The sequence below is a fragment of the Mesoplodon bidens genome (assembly GCF_964165515.1).
Source record: "Mesoplodon bidens genome assembly, chromosome: 4".
NCBI lineage: Eukaryota > Metazoa > Chordata > Mammalia > Artiodactyla > Ziphiidae > Mesoplodon > Mesoplodon bidens.
The window spans coordinates 148,504,952-148,525,251 of record NC_138160.1 but is presented as its reverse complement, the minus strand read 5'-3'; the positions used below and the strand labels follow the sequence as shown (position 1 = coordinate 148,525,251).

The following is a 20,300-nucleotide window of genomic DNA, read 5'->3' as shown; positions in this document are numbered from 1 at the left end:
CAAGAAATGACTCTCCCCGCGCTCAGGAAACAGACTTTGGTCCACTGAACAGGGGAGATAAGACACCCTTGCCTCACGCACAGCACAGAAAAACAGATACAAAGTGGCCAGCTGATCTGGCTTCTTTCCAACTTGTTGGCAAAATCCGTCAAGATTTAAGATGCGTGTAGCTTCAATTCATCTCTCTTACAGCTGGGAATGTTCTCTAAGGCAGGATTTTCGATACTTGGCGCTGCGGACATTAGGGCCGGGTCATTCTCTGCGGGGGGCCACCCTGGGGTGGGGTGTGGAGCAGCACCACTGGCCCCCACCCCCTCGATGCCGGGAGCACCTCAAGTCGTGACAACCACAGACGTCCCCAGACACCGCCCAGTGTCCCCTGGGCGTGCGGGGTGGGGCAGAACCACCCCTGGCTGAGGACCACTAACACACTCCCAGGAGGTCACGAGGATCAATGTACGAAGATTTCGCTGCAGTATTGTTTACAACACCAAAGCAAAACCAAACCCGGAAACTGGCAACAGCCAAAGTGCCCGTCAGTGTGGGCTTCTTCAATAAACTGTGGTACATCCACGCCCCCAGGACATCCACAGTTAAAGGATTCTCTGAGTGCTGACTGCAGTGGACTGAGTGTCTGTGTCCCCACGGAATTCAAATGTTAGACCCTACCCCCCAGTGTGATGTATCGGGAGGCGATTAGGCCGCGAGGGTGGAGCCCTCATGAAGGGGATCAGTGCCCCTATGGAAAGGAACCCCAGCGAGCGCCCTGCCCCTTGACCCTGTGAGGACAGGGTGACAGGACAGCATCCATGAACCAGGAACCTCACCAGACGCCGAACCTGCCTGGGACTTGGACTCCCAGCCCTGACAACAGTGAGAAGTAACCGCCTGGCGTTTATAAGCCGCCCTGGCTGCGGTTCTCTGTCACAGCAGCCGCCCAGGAGTGAGACAGGGGTGTTGACGGGAAGGTTGCTGAGGTCTATCTTAAACGAAAAGAGCAAAGAGCAGACTAGCGCGTACACTTTGCTCCTGCTAACAGAAGAAGTGTTTCTAAACATGGAAAGGCGCTTACCCTCCCAGGAGGCCGTGGGACACCACCAGTAGCCAGTGAAGCGGTCAAATTCTTCCTGGATGACGAAGGTGGCTACACCCGCGGATCTGGGGTCGTCAAGGACACTGGACAAGCCTGGAGGGGGAGGGGGCCGGGCGAGAGATGAGGAGTCTGGTTTAGAGCAGGGCTTCTCCCCTGGCACGGCTGACATCAGGGGCAGACCGTTCTCTGTGGGGGCATCCTGGGCGTTGTGGGGTGTGCAGCAGTCTCCCTGGCCGCACCCACTCGATGCCAGGAGCATCCTCACCTCGCTGTGACAGCTGACAATGTCTCGGCACATGGCCAGTACCCTAGTCGCCCCTGGCTGAGAAGCTCAGGTTTAGTGAGAGGGCACCAGGGCCGTGGGGCAGGACAGGAGGCAGGGATCGGGGTCAGAGGCCACAACCCATGCCGTCCCGCAGATATATCTGCACAGGGGGGATGTCACTGTCGGCAAGCAGGGGCCTGAGGGGAAGGCTGGGTCTGGTGAGTTCTGGGCTGGAAGCGTGGCATGGGGACAGGAGAGCGGACGCAGGAGGGGCTGAGGGGTGCAGAGGCGCACAGGTGTCCGGCGTGGAGGTCAGGCCCCACTGGCCGGGGCGATTCACGCGGAGGGAGACCCTGAGCCAGGCAGCTGGACTCTCTGTGGGGCCAGGGGGGGAGCCACGGGAGGGGGGCCGTGGGATCACGGTCTGGGAAGGTGCCTGGCGGTCCGGCCGGGAGCACGGTGACGGGGGCGGGAGTCTTTCTAGAAGCTGGACGGGTGGCTGTGACGACAGACCACACCAGGGGTGCCGGTGGTTCCCGTCCGCCCCGCCCTCCTCCCCTCCGCCCCGCCCTCCGCCGGGCCTCACCCTTGTGGCAGAAGGTCAGCCGCTGCTCCTCGCCCGTCTCGATGTTGGCCACCCACAGGTCGCTGTTGTTGATGAAGGAGAAGAAGGCAGGGTCGGCGGGGCAGATCTTGGGGTCCATCCGGGGCCCGGAACACTGGGTCTTGATTTCCAGGGGCTTCATGGGGGACACCTGGGGACACACGGAGACCCAGCTCAGGGGGTCAGGAGGCCGCCACCTGCCCCGCCCCCCCCCCACCAGTGAGCGGGGCTCACCATGAAGCCGTTCTTGCCGCCGTCGCGGCAGTGAAAGAGACTGTTGCTGGCCTGGAAGAGGAAGAGGCCGCTCTCGCTGTGGAAGTCGTAGGAGGTGATGCCGAAGACGCCCAGGCGCTTCCGCTCCCGCAGGAGCTCCTCTTCCCGGGAGTAGACCCCGTGGTGGGGTGTGGCCTGGGGACACATTGGGTGGGGCCGGGGGGCGGGGCGGAACACCGGCATCAGCAGCTGGAGGCCCCAGCACCCTGGCCACAGAGCGGCCCAGACTGGCAGGGCTGCGGGGCTCACCTGTAGTTCCAACCTCCTCATCCCCCACCAAATCGCTCCAAGACAGACGAGGCCCTCCTCCGCCCCCAGGGCCACCCTACACCCTACAGACCCCGGCCCTCCCTCCCTGGTCACAGCCCCTTCCTGCGAGACCACTGGAGCTGAAGCCACCCACCACCAGCCAGTTCCTGCTCTTGGCATGGGTAGGGGTGGGGCAGATTCCAGGCCTGACCACCCTAACGCCTGACCTTGGGCAGGGCGGGCAGGTAAACTATGGTAGACACCATGCAGCTGCCCCAAAAAGAATTCTGAAGATGATGTGGAAATTCAGAGGAATGTTAAAGGGAAGAAATACATTTTTATATTTATTTTTTTTATTTATTAATTTTTTTTTTTTGGCTGTGCTGCGTGGCATGCATGATCTTAGTTCTCCGACCAGCGATCGAACCTGCGCCCCCTGCAGTAGAAGCGTGGAGTCCTAACCACTGGACCGCCAGGGAATTCCCAGAAATGCATTTTTAAAGAGCAGAATCCAAAGCAAAATGAGCCCCACGCTGCGAGGAAAGCCGTGGTAAATAGGAGTTGGTCAGCTTGGGACAGGGGACAGGCAAAAGAGAGAGGGGCTGCACGGGTCCCCTCCCCTGCGTACTGTCACATTTTATTTTTGATCAAAAATAAATCAACATATACCAGTGCACAAAGAACTCTCGCCGCTCACCGGCCATCTCCCCCCTCTGGAAGCGAGGTGACTTTGGGCGACATCCATTATTAGCTAAATTTCTATAAAAGGGTCTCGGCCCAAGTTACTTGCACGTGAGGCATTTAAGAGGAAGACGTGCTTCTGAAGGGAGGGGGAGGGCGTGGCACAGGTGTCCAGGGCCAGGTGCTCCTCTCCGAGGGGCTGCCGTTAAGCAGGGGATGGGCTGGGACCCCCTCAGGGGGCGGGTGGGGTGGGTGCAGGGCCCAAGGAAGCTGAGTGAGGCCGAAGAAGGGGCTGCCGTGCACCTGCCTGCCTTGCCCACCAGGAGGGCCCGACTCCCATGGCTCACCTGGAAGTGATCCAGCATCTGCTTCCAGGACAGGAGCAGCAGCGCTTCCTTCCGGACCTTCCTGGGGATCTCGGAGTAGAGGAGGGAGTTCTCTCGGCTGCCGTAGGGCATCCCTTGGGAGGAAGAGAGGAAAACCAGAATGGGTGCCCTTGCCAGGGTTGGGGCAAGGGACTCGGGCGGGACCGGCCTCGGGCCCTGACTCCCCGTGGCTGGGCCCGGCTGGTTCCTCCTGCTTCTACAGCACCCTGACGGCGCACCCCTCCCCAGAGAAGCCATGGACCCTGGGTTACACCCGCCAGCAGGGGCAGCAGGCAATTCCACCTGAGATGTTAGTGCTGAATACCTCAGCCTCAGTTACTGCAGAAATAGTGCACAATGGGACTTCCCTGGCGGTCCAGTGTGTGAGACTCCATGCTCCCAATGCAGGGGGCCCGGGTTGGATCCCTGCTTGGGGAACTAGATCCCATATGCATGCCACAACTAAGAAGTCCGCATGTCGCAACTAAAGATCCCGTGTGCCGCAACTAAGACCTGGCGCAGCCAAAATAAATAAATTAATTAATAAATTAATTAATTAATTTTTAAAAAATAGCACACAAGAGGATGAAAAACGGGGGCTTGGTCAGTGATTCCCAACTCTCCACAGATTGGGGCAGGAATTCTGGTACAGGAATTAATCGAGGGTCAGAGAACGGGCAAAGCTTCAGAAGGACTGGGAAACATGTATCCAATCCAGCCTCTCTCATTCGGTGCTGCTGACGCCGGGACCGGTCATCCTCTGGAGGGCCGTCCCAGGCACTGGGGGGTGTGAAGCAGCCTCCCTGGCCCCACCCACTGGATGCCAAGAGCAGCCCCAGTGTGACAGCCACAGATGTCCCCAGACACCGTGGAGCATCATCCCCTGGGGCAGGAGCACCCCGACTGAGAACCGCTGAGCTAATCTAACCTTATCTGTAAAATACAGTAGCTGCCTAGTGAGACCTACCTCTGTGTGGATTAAGTGAGGTAAGAGATAAAAAGCACTCAGCACAAACAGTGGCAAATAAAACAAGGACGTATCTTCTAACCAGGCTGCTTTTGGCCACGCCACACCGTGTGTGGGATCCTAGTTCCCTGACCAGGGATCAAACCCATGCCCCCTGCAGCGGAAGCCTGAAGTCCTAACCACTGGACCGCCAGGGAAGTCCCGACTGGAAGTGCCTTTGCCTCGATAGATGATGGTACCACGGCTGTTAAAGTCAACGGCGGGAGCAGAATGGTCCTCTTGGGAAGCTTCGGGTTCCCCCCTCTCCGGGCAATGAGGTGAGGGACCGGGGCAGAGCCCCCCGGCAGCAGACGGGATGCTCGGCGGTGGCCCAGGAATGCGCTGTGGGCAACAGCGGGTCACAGAAAGCAGGCACCCCGCTTTGGCCCTTCTCAATCCCAAATTTCTCCAGGAGGAAGGCTCAGTTTGGTGCTGGCCTCTCTTCCTCGTAGGCGCTCTCACTTCTAAGGGTGGGAGAACAGGCGGGCCACCCCCCAAGCTTGGCACCTCCAGAGCTACACAGAGCTTCATAAATAATACCTATTCCACCACAGTAACTCTTATGGGTAGCTTCTCAATATGGCAAGTGACTCGCGTCTTCCACTCATGACAAAGTTTCCTCGTGAAATATAGTTAGTAAAAAAAGAGTGAAAACGCAAAGCTACAAGTGGGAAGCATTCCAATTCGACTTCTAAGGACTCTCTAAGCTGCCATAGCTGGAATCATTCCCAGCTAGAAGCACAGATGTGACGCCACCCGTCCCAGCTGCTGTCGGGGCCATCTTCCTAAGTTCGTTCACAAGACAAGCTGGGACGAGAATCCTGCGGTGCAGGATTCCATTTCTTTTTTGGCCACACGGCTTGTGGGATCTTAGTTCCCAGACCAGGGATGGAACCCGCGCCCCCTGCAGTGGAGGCGTGGAGTTTTAACGACTGGACCACCAGGGAAGTCCCTGTGATTCCATTTCTGTGAAACGTCCAGAACAGGCAAATCCAGAGACAGGAAGCAAGTCAGTGGGTCGCTACGGGCTGGGGGAGGGGTATAGGGAGTGACTGCTAATGGGCACAGGGTTGCTTTCTGGGGTGATGGAATGTTCTGGAATTTGACTGTGGTGACGGTTGCACAATACTGTGACTGTACCCAAAACCACCGAGCTCTCCACCTTTAAGAGAGGGAATTTTACAGGATGTGAATTACATCTTAATTTTTAAAAAAGCAAACACCACGCAGCGTGGTGGCTGCGAGGGCCAGCGTGGAAAGCTGGGAGGGAGCAGGTGGCTGCTCTCGGCCGAGCGCCGTGGGCTCTGGACAGCCCCTGTCCGCAGGCTCTCTGGGAGCTGAGCCTTCCAAACAGGAAATCAACGGTGCGGCCTTGCCAAGGACATCAGAGCTGCCTCCTCCCACCAACAATTCGTAAGCAGTGACACGAAACAGCCCATTCCAGCACATTCCCTGGAGGAGCTGCCCTCGGCAGGCAGCTGTGACGGTGCGCACGGCGAGGGTTTGGGACGGCTGACCACGGCCGCTGACTCCTGCTGTCACGGTCCCTCCTGTGCCTCCTCTTACCAGCTCCACTCCATCTCTGGGGACAGCACCCCACCCCAAAGCCCACCAGCACGGCAGGTGGCCCAGGCCTGGGCAAACACCGCGTGGCCTGGATGAGGGGCCACGTGGGGCATATCACCCTGGACCTGGACACAGGACACGAGGGGCTCCCTAAGGGACCCCCAGTGCTGTCTGGGGCCCCGTGCCCTCCTCCACCGAACGCAGGACACCCGTTTGCAGCGGGGAGGAGCCGACCCACTAGAAGCAGCTGAGCCCTGGAACCATCTTCCGGGGATGTGCCCGAGCAGCAGGCATGTTCCCTTTTCTGCTCCATCCCACGTGCACTGGGCTCCCAATGAGCCTTCCCAGAGGACGGTGACTGGCAAGCCTGGGGTCCGCCCAGGAGGCAGGGGTACCAGGGGAGCAGGGGGCGGGCTGGGCATCGCCCCTAGAGGTCCTTTCTGTTCAATCCATAAATGCTTCTGGCTGCCAGATTCCCCCGGCGCCAGGCTAGTGCAGACTGGTTATAAATACATGGGGGTTCTGGGGAGACCTGCCCCAGGAACTTGGACACGGAGTGAGGTCAAGGATACCCCGAGGGTGTTGAGTGATGCAGGCTGGATCAGCTCAAGGGTGAGCAATGTCACCCCAAGAGAAGCAGGATGGCTTTGGGCTGTTCTAGGCACTTTTTGGAGCCGCAGTGGGTCCACAGTCCTTGTCTGGAGCTGCCCCCTACAAGAGTGGGCCCTCAGCACCTGCTACAGACGGCAGGGACTGCCCACCCCAGGCCAAGGATGACTGGATGTCTGAGCCAATCATACTCGCTGTCCCAGAAATTCAGAGAAAGCTGGCCCGTTTCTGCTGGTGGCTGGAACCAGACGTGCAATCCCGGGAGTGTTGCAGTGGAAGGTAGGTGGACAGTGAGGGTGGATCCACGGAGAGAAACATATGAGGGCAGATGCCTGGACTCCATATGGTTGGGCTTCTCAGTGCTGGTCATGAGGCTGGGGGGTTCCCTGACACACCCGTGTCCTTACTATGAGGGGCCCTTGGTGGCTCAAAGTAGCTCGGAGCATTTCTGTCCCTTTCGGCAGTTCTGTGGTTGGCTTAACGATGGCTATGCTCATGTCCTAATCCCTGGAAACCGTATGTTACCTTCCTGGCAAAATGGCCTTTGCAGATGGGATTACGTTAAAGACCTCTAGCTAGGGAGATTAGTCTGGATTATCTCAGTGGGCCCTAAATGTAATCTCATGCCTTATCAGAGGGAGAGAGAGAGATTACAGACACACAGGAGAGGAGGAGGCGATGAGACCATGGACTGGACGCAAAGACTGCAGCGACCCATGGACTGGACGCAAAGACTGCAGTGACACAGCCACAAGCCAAGGAATGCCGGTGGCTGCCAGAAGCCTCAAGAGGCAAAGAACGGATTCTCCCCTAGAGCCTCCGGAAGAAGACTGGCCCTGTGGACACCTTGACTGGCGCAGAGAAACTGATTTCAGACTTCTGCCTTCCAGAACTGAGAGAGAATATGTTTCTGTTGTTTTAAACCACTGAGTCGGTGGGCATTTGTTTCAGTAGCAGCCCCAGGAAACTCATATAAGTACCGTGACCAGGACGGCACCTTGAACTTGAGAGAGCGAGAGGCCCAAGAGAGACTGCGTTGGGAGAAAGGGATTGGGGGCCACAGAACCAGAGGAAAAAAAAAGAGAGAGGCAACAGCTCACCACTGTCCCAGAGCCTTGGCCACTTTCGGTCCTAACAGCCAACTCTCCCTTGGGTAAATGATACTTGAAGCATGCCCTAATCTCTCCTAGGCTAGAGATGGCAAACATTTTTCTGCAAGGGGCCAGACACAGTAAGTATTTTTGGCTTTGAGGACCATATGACCTCTGTGGCAATTATGCTCGAAAGCAGCCATAGACGGTCTGTAAACCAGTGGGCATGACTGTGCACCGGCCAAACTAGATTTCTAAAAACAAACAGCCGTCGCTTGCCGACCCTTCTAGACCATTCCCCTCTCTGCCTCTGCTTGCCAAACCGCCATCTGGTTTCCACATGGGCCTCTAGGAGGAGAGACGGCATGGACTGTGGGAAAGGGAGAGCCATCTGGCGTCCACCTCAGTCGCTCTCATGGTCCTCGGCGTGGGGTCAGCCTCAGGCAGGGCATGACCTTCCCTCATTCATTCACTCCGTCACTCGCTTCCAGTACTGACTGAGGGCTGACTGGAGGCAGGCTGAGGATACACAGGGAAAGCGCTGGCCTCAAATGTCCAGCGCTGAGGTTAAAAACCTGCCCTGGACCAACAATAACGTGTCAGGCTACTTACAAAGGGACATGCTTGGCACTGTTCCTTTCTGCCTGGAAGACCTTTAGGCAAAATTCATTTGCTCAACAGATATTTGCTGTCCCCCTACCAGGAGCCAGGCCCTGGCCCAGCTGCTGAGGCCACAGGTGTACACGAGGCCTCATCTGTGCCCCAAAGGCCGGCAGGGAACACAAACACATAAATAATTGCCAATGACGTAGAAAGTGCTGCTCTCAAGGCACATACCAGGAGGCAGACATGATTAGCCGTTAACGTGCTTAGCCGCCAGGGATCTCGGGCAGGGGGAGCAAACCCCAACTGTCAGCCCACGATGCACACGGTTATGCCACCGTGGCGCCTTTCCTTGAGCCTCAGGTTCCTTCTTAACGCGTTGCTATAGCCGGCAAGCATCTACTGGAGTTACTTTCAACTCCCACTGCGGGGAAGTCAAGTTATTCACTAGCCAGGCCCAGCCCAGCCTAGGTGGCGGGGAAGTGACTCAGGGGGCAGGCCCCGCTGACGAGGGCTGGAAACAATCTCAGGGCCTCAGACCCACAGGCCAGGCCCGAACCATGGTGCTGCTGTAACACAGATGGGGTAGGACCGCCCTCTGCTCTGGTCACATACACATCTGAGCCCCGTGGGGGACACTTGCCCCAGACTTTCACTGTAAACAGATGTCATCCACGGGTGGCATCACAACATGGGCAGCATTACGTCTTTCATGGGACAGTTTGCCCAGGGCCAGGCCCTCTATTGGGACCTTCTAACTAATTGGAGTGGCCAACATCTGGAGACTAGAGGACTTAGTAACAGCTGTCCCAGAAATGCTGCCCGGCTCGAGGGCAGCCTCGGGGATCCGAGGGGAGCCCGGGGGCTTACCCAGGTAGTAGAGGCGGTGGGAGTGGGGGCCCGACTCGTCCGTCTTCTGCACAAACTGGAAGTCGTGCGGAGCTTTGTTGACAATGAGGCCCGAGTTCTTGCGGCTGCCGTGGATGATGCTCCGGAGCCCGTCCCACGAGTGCTTCTGCACCTGGAAGCGGGAGGCTGGGTCCTCCATCTCGACTGTGTCGCCCCGGTCGGATGTCGGCGCCCCGGTGGCCATCCTCTCCGCCCCCTCGGAATTCAGCGAGAAGCTAAGAGGAGGGAGGGACGGGTGGGAAGACAATGAGAAGGTTGGGGGGGCAGTACCTAGGTTCCACTTACAAGCTGCCTCCCATTAGACTCTCCGACTCCCCTGGCAGGGCCCCAGCCCCGTGCAACCTTCCCCGCCCCCCTAAGTATTTCTCAAATCGTTCCTCTTCTCTCCATCCACGAATCCTGAGATCCAGGCCACCATCACCTCTCAGCTGAATGACCGCAACCGTCTCTCAGCTTGACTGCACATGCACTGCAAATCTGATCCCCTGACTTAAAGCCCTTCCTTGGTTTTCCACACCCTCCAGAGTTAAAAACCAGCGCTCACCACGGCCTTCGATGGTTTCTGCCCTCTGACCTCTGCCAGGCCCTCACACCTCACCCCCCTTCATTACTAGGCCTCAGGCAAACTGGCCTTCTCTCAGTTGCCCAAACAGGCCAGACTGCTTCCTGCCCCAGGGCCTTTGCATGTGCTATCCTTTCTGCCTGGAACACTTTTTTCCCTCTTTCTACTGGACTAACTTCTAATCAGATCTCAGCTTAAGTATCTGTCAGGTCCCCAGATGAACTTCTGTACCAAAACCTGTCTCTCCGTTCACCTTTCACCTGCCACCTGGTTGCCCTGCCCTCCTAGCATTCGTCACAGTGGCTGTTCACGGGTCCCCTTCCTGTCTCCCTGCGTCTGTCCCGTTCACAGCAGCGTCCCAGCACCTCACACGGCCCCGGCACACAGGAGGTATTCCTCGGAGAGCCACAGAATCACGGTCTCCCCTACAGCCCAGTGGGAGACACGCTCGCTCCCGCACCAAGAACTGAGCATAAGCAGTGGGTCTGCAAACCTCCTCACCGGTGCTGTCAGCTTGCTGGCCAGCGGGGGAACCTCTCGTGCCTCACCAGAGGTGCTCAGAGGCCCAGGCAGATATTCACTGGACATCGGGGGAGCTCCACGTGAGAGGATGGATGTGCAACCCTCCCCCAGAGGCCGTCCCACTCTCTCCTCCCCCTCCAGGGGCAGCAGCTGCCATGCAACGGCTCCCCCCTACCCCCACCCCTGCTGCTCAGTACACTTCTTGACTGAACAGGGCTGGCCAGACAAATATTTGTTTTAGGGAAATCTAAACATGGCCACGGTGACCCGGTTCTGGAAGAGCCAGGGTCGTCTAGCGAGGCCAGCCAATGTGAGCGGGCCAGGCCCAATTTCCTGCGAGGGCACCGACTGGCTGAAGGCCTCGCCAGACGCTGGGATTCCTCATCCTCTGGGATTAGCGGCTTTGTGGGCACAAGTCTGTGTTCCCTTGTAGGAAGGGACGGCTTTAGAGAAGTCATGGACAGAGCTGGTGCTCCCCCTTCCAGTGGGAGCCTTAAGACTCCCAGAAGGCTTTGCCCCTTGCCAATACGAGACCCTGAAGTGACCACCACAGGACAAAGGACCCCTGCCCGCTCTGAGAGGCAAGGGGAGAAAGAGACACGAGGCAGTTCCCATGGCTCCTGAGCACCCACTGCGGGCTGATTATCAGAGTGCCCTTTCCAACCGCGGCCCCCGCTCAGTCCTCCCTGACCCAGCCGGGCTGGGGAAGAGCGGTGGCGGGGCAACAAGCTGGCGTGTCCTGTCCCCCAGACACTTCAGCTCCTCCCACGGCGGCTTTGAAGACACGGACCTCAGGCCATCAGAGGCTTCGGGGCCCTCGGGTCAAATAAAGCAAACCCTGGAAGGACGGAAGCCTTGCCGAGGGGCACGCGTGGCCCATCCCGGCCTGCCACAGAGCTGCGGTTCACCTCGAGGGCGGCAGGGGCCACGGGCAGTGCTGGGCAAGGGCCGGGCCAGGACCGGCTGAGCGCTGCGGAGCCCACACGGCCCCAAGCGCTGCTGGCACCAAGCCCAGAAAACCAAGGCAGTGGACGTCCTCTAAGCCGCCAAGCCCCCCCACCGACTCGGCTGCCACAATTCAAGCCCCGCTCACGGCACAAGAACAGACCGTGGCCTCCAGGGCTCCCACGGGGAACCCCAGAAGCGGAGACGCTGGCGGAAGCACTGCCGGAATCTCATGGCTTCTTTCCACAGCAAAGAACGATAAAAATGATCTTGCCTCCGATCCACGCAGAGAGCCGAGGAAGCAAAAACACGATCCAGGAGATGAGAAATGAGATGAAACATCGGGAGAAAGTTCTAGGAATCTTCTAGATGTGGCCAGGCAGCCTGAGCTCCCAGGCTAAGGCTTGCTGCTACACCCTGGCCCTCCACTCGCCTCTCTCCTCCCCAGATGCAGAGGGAGCCTCGGAGGGGGAACAGGTGAATGCAATGCAGCCCATAGGAAGCAAGCCTGTGCCGGCCCCGTCTCATTCAGTGCCAGCTGGGGCTCGGCTTCTTGACTCAAGAGTTTACACAGCTGGGGAAATGAAAATGGATTCTAAGCCACTTAGGCCAGGTCCACCTACGCTCTCCTTCTGCCAATCAGTAGGACGCCTCGCAGCCCACGATGCCGACAGTGCACAGCTCGGGGCCCGCTGGTGCGGTCACAGTCGAGGCCCGATGGCATTCTGTGATCTGTCTGAGCCAGTGCTTCACGGGCTGGGACCACCCGCTCACAGGGGCACCTGGTGGAGACCCAGGCGGGGCCAATGATGAGGGAAGCAGATTCTCATAAGGCACAAGGGGAGGGGAGGGGCGGGGCCCGCCACACTCCGGAAATGCCTCAGAGTGGCCCTCAGGGAACTCGCGCATGCCTGCGGGTGCGGGTTCCCTGGAAGCAGCAGGCCATCCTCTGCCCTGTGAAGGCCATGCCCTGGCACTGCCCGGGCCTTCAGCTTCTTTAAGTCAGTGTGCAGCCCAGCCCGTGCCCACGTGGTACCTAGCGCACATGAGAGACGAGATTCGGGGTCCCATCACTAACCGACACCCGAAGGCACGCACACCACCCGTTTTCAGAGCCCACATCCGGGAAACGAGTGACTGTGCTTATCGTCAGCCCTGTCTTCCAGAACCATCTTGTGTTCCCTTCCTGCCTCCCCGATCCTTGTGCTCCCTAAAAGCAAATGAGCCTGAGGATCAGAAAACTGATAGTGAGAGAGGTCGGCTAGGTTGCCGAATTCCTGTGGTCCCTTCATCCCGTGCCGGGCCCCACACGTGGAACTTACAAGCGCTCGGGCCTTGTGTGGATGATAACATTGAATCCTCACTGCAACCCTGGTTAGTGAGTTCTGGGCTCATCCTCATTTGGACTGGAAAGTAGGCTCAGAGGTCACGTGGCCCAAAGTCATCCACGAGGAGGGGCAGGAGCCCAAGTCTGTTGGACCCCAAACCCACATCCTGACCATCTGGCCAGCGGTTCTCACCTGGGGCTGATCCCGTCCACAGGGGACACGGGGTGATGTCTGGGGACATCTGTGGTTGTCGTGACGGGTGGGTGATGCTCCACACCCTACAATGCCAGTGCGGGCACTGAATGACCCAGCCCCAGCGTCAAAAATGCCAAGGCTGGGGCTTCCCTGGTGGTGCAGTGGTTGAGAGTCCGCCTGCCGATGCAGGGGACACAGGTTCGTGCCCCGGTCCGGGAAGATCCCACATGCTGTGGAGCAGCTGGCCCGTGAGCCATGGCCGCTGAGACTGTGCGTCCGGAGCCTATGCTCCGCAACGGGAGAGGGCACAACAGTGAGAGGCCCACGTACCGCAAAAAACAAAAACAAAACCAAAAAATGCCAAGGCTGAACAACCCCTCCCTAGCCCACGCTGCCACCCACGCAGAACAGCCAGATGTGCACCCTGGGGAAATGCAGAAACGTCGGGGTGGCCAAGGTGCCTCCCCAGACCTAAGACTCCGGTGGAAACTCGGGAACCTCTACCGCGTCCCCACCGACCAGGCTCGCATGGCACGCCCCTTACCTTCTCCAACGTCCTGTGTTTGTGTTGTCCAGCCGCACCTTCTTAACCTTCCGCATTAACCACTCGGCTGACCTCAGGGTGGGTGAGCCTGCAAGGGGGCAGACCAAGGGGCTGCAACTCTGGCAGTGTGGGGTTGTGGGCCCCCCTCCCCGCTCCCATTCCTCGAGGGCGCCCTCCTGTCTGTGGGGAACACCCAATGCCAAGGGCCTCCTCATGAGGCAGATGGTGCAGGCCCTGTCCTGAAATTCGAAATTCAAACACCTGGCCGGGCATTTGCCAGAAACCAGGAGGTTCTCCCAAGATGAAAGTCCCTGAGAAGATGAGAGTTTCAAATGATTCAGGGGCCGCCACCCACAGCACTTGCTGGAAATCAAGTAAACCCAAATTCCCCACCGTGGTTGCTCCCTGATGGCCTTCCTGACTCCACCTCCTTGACCATGATCTCCAGACACGCTGGCCTTAATCTCCCCTAAACACGCTGACTCAGTCCTACCTCAGGACCTTTGCACTTACCGTTCCCTCTGCCTAGAACACCCTTGCCCTGCTTTTTGTATGATGTGCTCCCTCTTATCCTTTGGGTCCCAGTATCACCTCTTCAGGGGTCTTTCCTGGCACCAAGTCCAAAGTTGTTGCCTTGTTATCCCCATCTCAACACCTGGGCCTTCCTGCAAGCACTCATTCTAAAATGGTAGTTCCCAATGGGGGTGATTTTCCCCCTCTCCCCGGCCCCCTGCCCAGGGGACCCTTGGTGATGTCTGTAGACATTTTTGGCTGTTACCACTGACTGGGGGAGTAGTGCCACGGCATCCAGTGGGTGGGGCCGGGGATGCCACTCATCACCCTACTGTGGCCATGATGGCCCACCCCAGAGAATGATAGAATGACCTGGTCCCAATGTCCACAGTGCCCAGGGGGAGAAACTCTGTATTCATTGTTTGGGGGAAAGAAATGGAGTTAGATCCTTAGGCTCACACTAGACACCAAAATAAATCCCTAATGGTTCAGACGGTATAAATCAGGGTGGCCCCCAGCGTCTGTGAGTCGCCTCCTGTCCCTCCCTCTTGGTTTGTGTGTTTAAATGTGTGCAGCATCCTAGGACCTCTGAGGGTCAGATGGTCATGGAGCGCAGAGTCTCTTGGGGGGGGCGGTCAGCGAATCCCCTAAGCCAGGGGGTCTTGACAATGGCTGGTATTCCCAGGACACGTTTTTGGTTGTCACGCCTGGGAGGCATGCTGCTGGCATCTGGTTGGTGGAGACCAGGGATGCTGCTAAGTCCCCCACAATTAGCAGGATGCCCTTCCCCCACCAGAAAGAATAATCTGGCCCCAAATATCGCTAGTGCTGAGGCTGAGAAGCCCTCTCTGGGTGGGTGAGCACCCTGCACCAGGATGTCAGCTCCATGGAGGCAGGCACCCATCTGTCCTGTTCCTGCTGTGGCCCCGGCAAAAAGGAAGCACTCAATACAGCAGACGTCTCAGGTTGAATGAACGAGTCCCTGTCCTCACTTGAACACTGAACAAAGTCAAAGGGACCCCTTTGGTGGGCACCCCACCCCCTTCTTGACGAAACAGATGCCCTGATGGTTAAAGGAAAAGAAAGCAGCGCCTGGTCCCAGGACAGAGATCCGATGGAAGAAGTGAAGCAAAATGTCACCATAAAGAAGCACTGATTTCACCTCAGTCCAGTAGTGAGAACTGTGGGCTCTGGTGTCAGAGAGGTTTGGGTTCAAATCGTGACTCTGCCACTACTGGGTTATGTGACCTTGGAGAAGCCGCCTAACCTCTCTGTGCTTCAATTTCCCCACCTACAAAATGCGACTGCAGGGCTTCCCTGGTGGCGCAATGGTTAAGAATCCGCCTGTCAACGCAGGGGACACGGGTTCGAGTCCTGGTCCGGGAAGATCCCACATGCCGCTAGAGCAACTGAGCCCGTGCGCCACAACTACTGAGCCTGCACTCTGGAGCCCGTGAGCCACAGCTGCTGAGCCCGCGTGCCTAGAGCCCGTGCTCCACAACAAGAGAAGCCACTGCAACGAGAAGCAGCCCCTGCTCACCGCAACTAGAGAAAGCTCGCGTGCAGCAACAAAGAGCCAACTCAGCCAAAAATAAACAAATAAATAAATAAATTTATTTTTTTAAAAAAAGTGGGACTGCAGTGCCTACACCTAGGACTACTGTGAGGATTAAGTGAGATTGCACGGGTAAAGTAGCTGACACAGCAGAAACTACGGGCCAGCTAATATTGTCATCTAACCAAGTTACTTAAAATTACACCAAGGGGAAAATTGGACTCAAGTTCCTTTCAGAGCCAGAATCCACACCATTCACAGACTGAGCGCCAGGCGCCGTATAAGGTGTGTGTGTGGTGGGGGAGGGGGAGATGCAGCCACACATCCACCAAATCCAGCTGGAATCAGTGCTCCCTCCTTTTTCTCCCCCAGTCCTTCCAGGGCTTCTGTCCGTGGACATCTAGCATACGATGCTGGATAGAAAGAAGTCTCCAGAAAGAGCACACGAAGCTGCAGCCCCTGGCCTGGGGCCTGGCTAACTGTCCCCAAGACCAGTGACCCCAGGGCTGCAGAAAACCACTTCCTGCCAAATTCTGTATCCAGGAGCAGGCAAATGAATCCCACCAGCACACACCCAGCCTTCCCGGCCACCCCAGCCCAGCACCACTGACCTTCTAAAGGGTCCAGAGAGCCTCCATTCCAGCTGCGGACGTGGGACACAGACCTTGACAGAGCAAATGTCTTATTAACGCGGTGATTTAATGGAGGGACCGGCTAACTACTCATTTTCCTGCCACTGGGGGAGTTCCTGATGCTCGGGCCCGATTTTCTGTACCCAGTAGTTCCTAAGGATGCCTCACAGCCCTGAAGCGCTGTCTGAAGCACAACAGGGAGGCAAGTCCTGCCACGGGGCCCAATTCTCCCAGGATCCAGCAAGGGACGACAGGGATTGGTGGCCACAGGGCACCCCTCCTGGGCTCTAGTCCCAGCTCCTGGAAAGGTTTGTTCTTGCCGCTGAGGCAAGTGACTTCCTCGCGGTGGCGGGGAGGGGGGACAGGGATGGGCTCAAAGGGAACGGGCCACTTCTGAAGGCTCAGCTGCCGCATGGATGGGGAAGTGTCAAGGCTGGTCGGAGCCTCTGTGCGAAGAAGGTGGGTGGCTGGACTGGCCTGGGAGCGAAGCTGAGGGAAGGGGCTGGACCTGTGGGGATGTGGGTGGCGGGGAAGCCGAGCGCTGGGGAGGGGTGAAGGGGTGGGAGCAGGTGAAGGAAGTGGTCTCTGGTCTCATATAGATAGCGTGGGTTTGGATGGGGAGGGGGAGAAGGTGGGGACCTCCAGAGCCGACAGGGAAGGGAAGGCGTTACTGGGTGAGGCCACCCCCGGAAGGGGTCAGAGCCAGGTGGTCTGGGCAGCAACGGGATGGGAGAGGAGGTCGGGACAGGCCGGGCGTTGGACAGGCTGAGAGGTGGCCCTGCCGGCGGAGGGGACGGGCGGGGAAGGAGTGAGGAGAGGCCGGGGCGGAGGGGAAACGGAGGCGGGGACTGGAGGAACCGCGAGTCTAGGCAATGGCGGGGCCGGGGTGCGCGGAGGCCGGGACGGAGGACACCGGGGAGGCCGGTCAGTGGAGGATCCAGAGTCGGGACTGAGGTGGGGCCGGTCAATGGCGGGTTCAGGGTCGCGGCCGAGGCCGGACGGGGCGCGCGGGCACTGCTCACCGGGGCTCGGGGCCGGCGCGGGGCGAGGGCCGGGCTGGGCAGGGCGTCCCGGGGCCAGCAGCGCCTCAAGCTCGCGGCTCCATGCCCGGGACTGCGGCCCAGGAAGTGGCGGGTGCAGGGGACAGCAGCGGGAGCGGACACGGGATACCCGGCAGCTCAGGGCCCTTTGACCCGGAAGTCGAGCGGCCCAGGCGGCGGCCCGGGATTGGCCACCTCCCGGCCGGCACCAAGGAGTCCGGGGCGCTGGGGGTGGAGGAACGCGCCAGCACGGCCGCCGCGGCAAGTGGGGTGAAACGTCCCAAACGTGGCGTCTTCCTGTGCGAGCAGGGACGTTGGGAGAGACACCCCCGGTAACTTGGTATCGCCCGGCCTAACCGATAATACTTCTACTAAAGGCTCTTAGAAAAAAAATATGTTCGTCCGTGCGTTGGTGGTATAGTGGTTAGCATAGCTGCCTTCCAAGCAGTTGACCCGGGTTCGATTCCCGGCCAGCGCAGATACGTTTTATGGCTTTTTCTTAGTTCTACCGTCCACTTAAAACTTTCTCGTCAAACATCTACCTACAGTTTGTGTTACTTTGCAATAACTTTTTAAATTCCATAATATCTAAAAAAGACCAGAGAAATAAGAAAAAAGAAAAAGGCACCGACGCTGAATTTCAACTGAAATTACTTTGAAGCAAATTTTAAAATTCTACAGTAAAGATGTAGAAATGTTTCCACTGGGGATCGAACCGGGGACCTTTCTCTTGTGAGGAGAACGTGATACCGCAGCACTAGGGAAACATGTTAGGGTCGCCCTTCTTAAGCTTATCATAAAAAATGTTACGGAGATTGTTACATTGTAGCTCTTGCAATGAACATTATTTGTTTCCTTCCTTCACGGTGATTTCCGCTCTTCCTGAATATCCATCACTCTGCTTGACGCAATGGAAGCTGGAAGGAGGAAAATACGGAATAAAAAAAGTCCAATAACCTCCTTCGCGACACGCACAAACACACTATTAAAACAATCCAAGAGAGAAACTGCTCTCAAACCCACCCCGAAGCCCAACAATGTTTCATTAGTTCGTCTCACAGATAGATTTTAAACTCTTGCCTGTCTACAAATGTTGACGTTGTTGCTTCAGCCCAAACCACTTTCTACAAGAACTTTCTGTAAGACCGCTGAAGGACGCCAGGTGCAGCAAATTGCGAAGGGAAAAGAAAAAAAACAAAACAAGCCGGACATGGAAAGAAGATAATTTAAATGACTTCTCATCTTATAACCCAGAGTTAACTCATTTTGGACCAATCTTTTTTCTTTTTTTTTTTAAGAGAGATAGTAGAAGGAAGGGAGGTAATGGTAAGGAGTTAGGATCAGATTGCTGTAAAATCTGTTTTGTTTGTTTTTTCCCCTTACAGGGCCAGGATTAGAAGGAGAGTGAGGCAATGACCTCAAGTGCAAAAATTAAGGTGGCTTTAAAAAACTCAATAATCAAGATAAATAATATTTTAATGCATTATTCTAAAATATCAAAATAATGGCAAAAAGCAACCCCATGGTGAACAAAATATCAAAATCTTAAAGCAAGACAGGTTCTGACAGTGTCTTACCAAGCCATATTGGAGTCTGAGGCCGGAGAAAAAATGTGTGCCCCTCTACGTCTGTTTTTTTGTTTTGTTTTGTTTTTTTAATTTATTTACTTGGCTGCATCCGGTCTTAGTTGCGTTGCACTGGGCTTAGTTGCCCTGCAGCAAGTAAGATCTGCCTTTTAATAAGAGACCATGATTTAGGCGTAATTCCCCAAAGGAGAAAATGTCTGTGACACTTTTCTGGAGAAGTTCTGATACAACAGTGGAACTTTTCTATAGTTAGATGTGAAATAACAATGGTAAACATTTCAAAGGAAACCTTAAAAGTCCACGACTATTTAAAGAAAGTAGGATCTTTTTGCGGGGAGGTGTCTGACCACAGAGCAGGAATCACTGCGGAAGGACAGACATACAGACACAGGACAGGCCCCGCCCCACAGAAGGCAGCATCTTAGTTCCCTAACCAGGTATCGAACCCGTGTTGCCTCTATTGGCAGGCGGATTCTTAACCATTGCATCACCAGGGAAGGCTGGAGGGTGGGGGGTCTTAACCACTGGGCCACAAGGGAAGTCCCATATGTCTGTTTTTACGCATTTTTAATGGTTATTTTCCCCCAGGACATCGTTGAAAATATTGAAACTTAAAAATAGGTATATTAGAATTCACAACATTAAGAACTTATAATTTTACTTTTCTTTTTTTTATAATTTTACTTTTCTGTGTTTAATGGAAGCAAACATATCGATAATATTCTCAACATATGCTTTTGGGGGGAGGAATTAACTACTAAAAATCACATAAAACATACCAAGAAGCACACAGTTTTCCTTTTGCCTCAGATCCCAATATGGCTCAGCAGGGCACTGTGACACAGTAATATATCTTGAAGATCTTCTGTTTTAGTTTTCTACTGCTGCTGCAACAAATTACCATAAACACTGGCTGAAAACAACACAAATTTATCATCTGACAGTTCTGGAAGTCAGAGGTCCAAAAAGAGCTCCAAAGGGGCTAAAATCAAGGTGTCCACAGGGCTGCATTCCTTCTGGAGGTGCTGTTCCTTGAGAATCCAGGAGAATCCATTCCTTGCCTTTTCCAGCTTCTACAGGCTGCCCACACTTCTGGGTTCATGGTCCCACATCACTCCAACTTCTGGTTCTGTTGTCACATTTCCTTCTTTGATTTTGACTCTCTTGTCTCCTTCTTACAAAGACCACTTTGTTACATCAGACCCACCCAGATAATGCAAAATAATCTCCCCATCTCAAGATCTTTAACTTAATCCCACCTGCAAAGTCCCTTGTGCTATGGAAGGGAGCATCTTCACAGGTTCTGGGGAGTAGGATGTGGACATTGTGGGGGGCATTATTCTGGCGACCACACCTTCCCCCCGTCATTAAACATTCTTCTGTGACATCCTTTTTGACGGCTGCATAGTATTCCATCTATTCATTCATGCATGCATTCATTCATTCAACAAGTGTTTACTGACACGTACTATGTGAACTGGGGAAAGTGGAGTGGGTAAGGCAGAAGTCACGCTGACCCAGAGCTGGTGATGAGTGGACTGATCTGACAGATTTTTTGGTTTTT

The 20,300-nt window shown here is 56.1% G+C and overlaps 1 protein-coding gene and 1 pseudogene across 3 annotated transcripts in view; both read right to left on the bottom strand.

The window, feature by feature from the left end:
* Window positions 1–17,280, bottom strand: part of DPP9 (dipeptidyl peptidase 9) — a 40,944-nt gene extending 23,664 nt beyond the window's left edge. Inside the window, exons 1-8 of one of the 2 annotated variants that reach the window (XM_081231480.1) lie at window positions 17,133–17,280; window positions 16,090–16,142; window positions 13,411–13,498; window positions 9,276–9,529; window positions 3,513–3,625; window positions 2,197–2,370; window positions 1,945–2,113; window positions 1,073–1,186 (exon numbers count right to left, since the gene is read on the bottom strand). In XM_081231480.1, the coding sequence (XP_081087606.1) occupies window positions 1,073–1,186; window positions 1,945–2,113; window positions 2,197–2,370; window positions 3,513–3,625; window positions 9,276–9,529; window positions 13,411–13,466 (880 nt within the window). In that variant the 5' untranslated portion in view covers window positions 13,467–13,498; window positions 16,090–16,142; window positions 17,133–17,280. The remainder of the gene's footprint in view (window positions 1–1,072; window positions 1,187–1,944; window positions 2,114–2,196; window positions 2,371–3,512; window positions 3,626–9,275; window positions 9,530–13,410; window positions 13,499–16,089; window positions 16,143–17,132) is intronic. The other variant, XM_081231479.1, reaches the window with a different exon arrangement.
* LOC308616422 lies at window positions 17,129–17,630 on the bottom strand (annotated as a pseudogene). The gene has a single exon. The product of its transcript is annotated as an uncharacterized misc_RNA (transcript).
* Window positions 17,631–20,300: the final 2,670 nt, after the last annotated feature.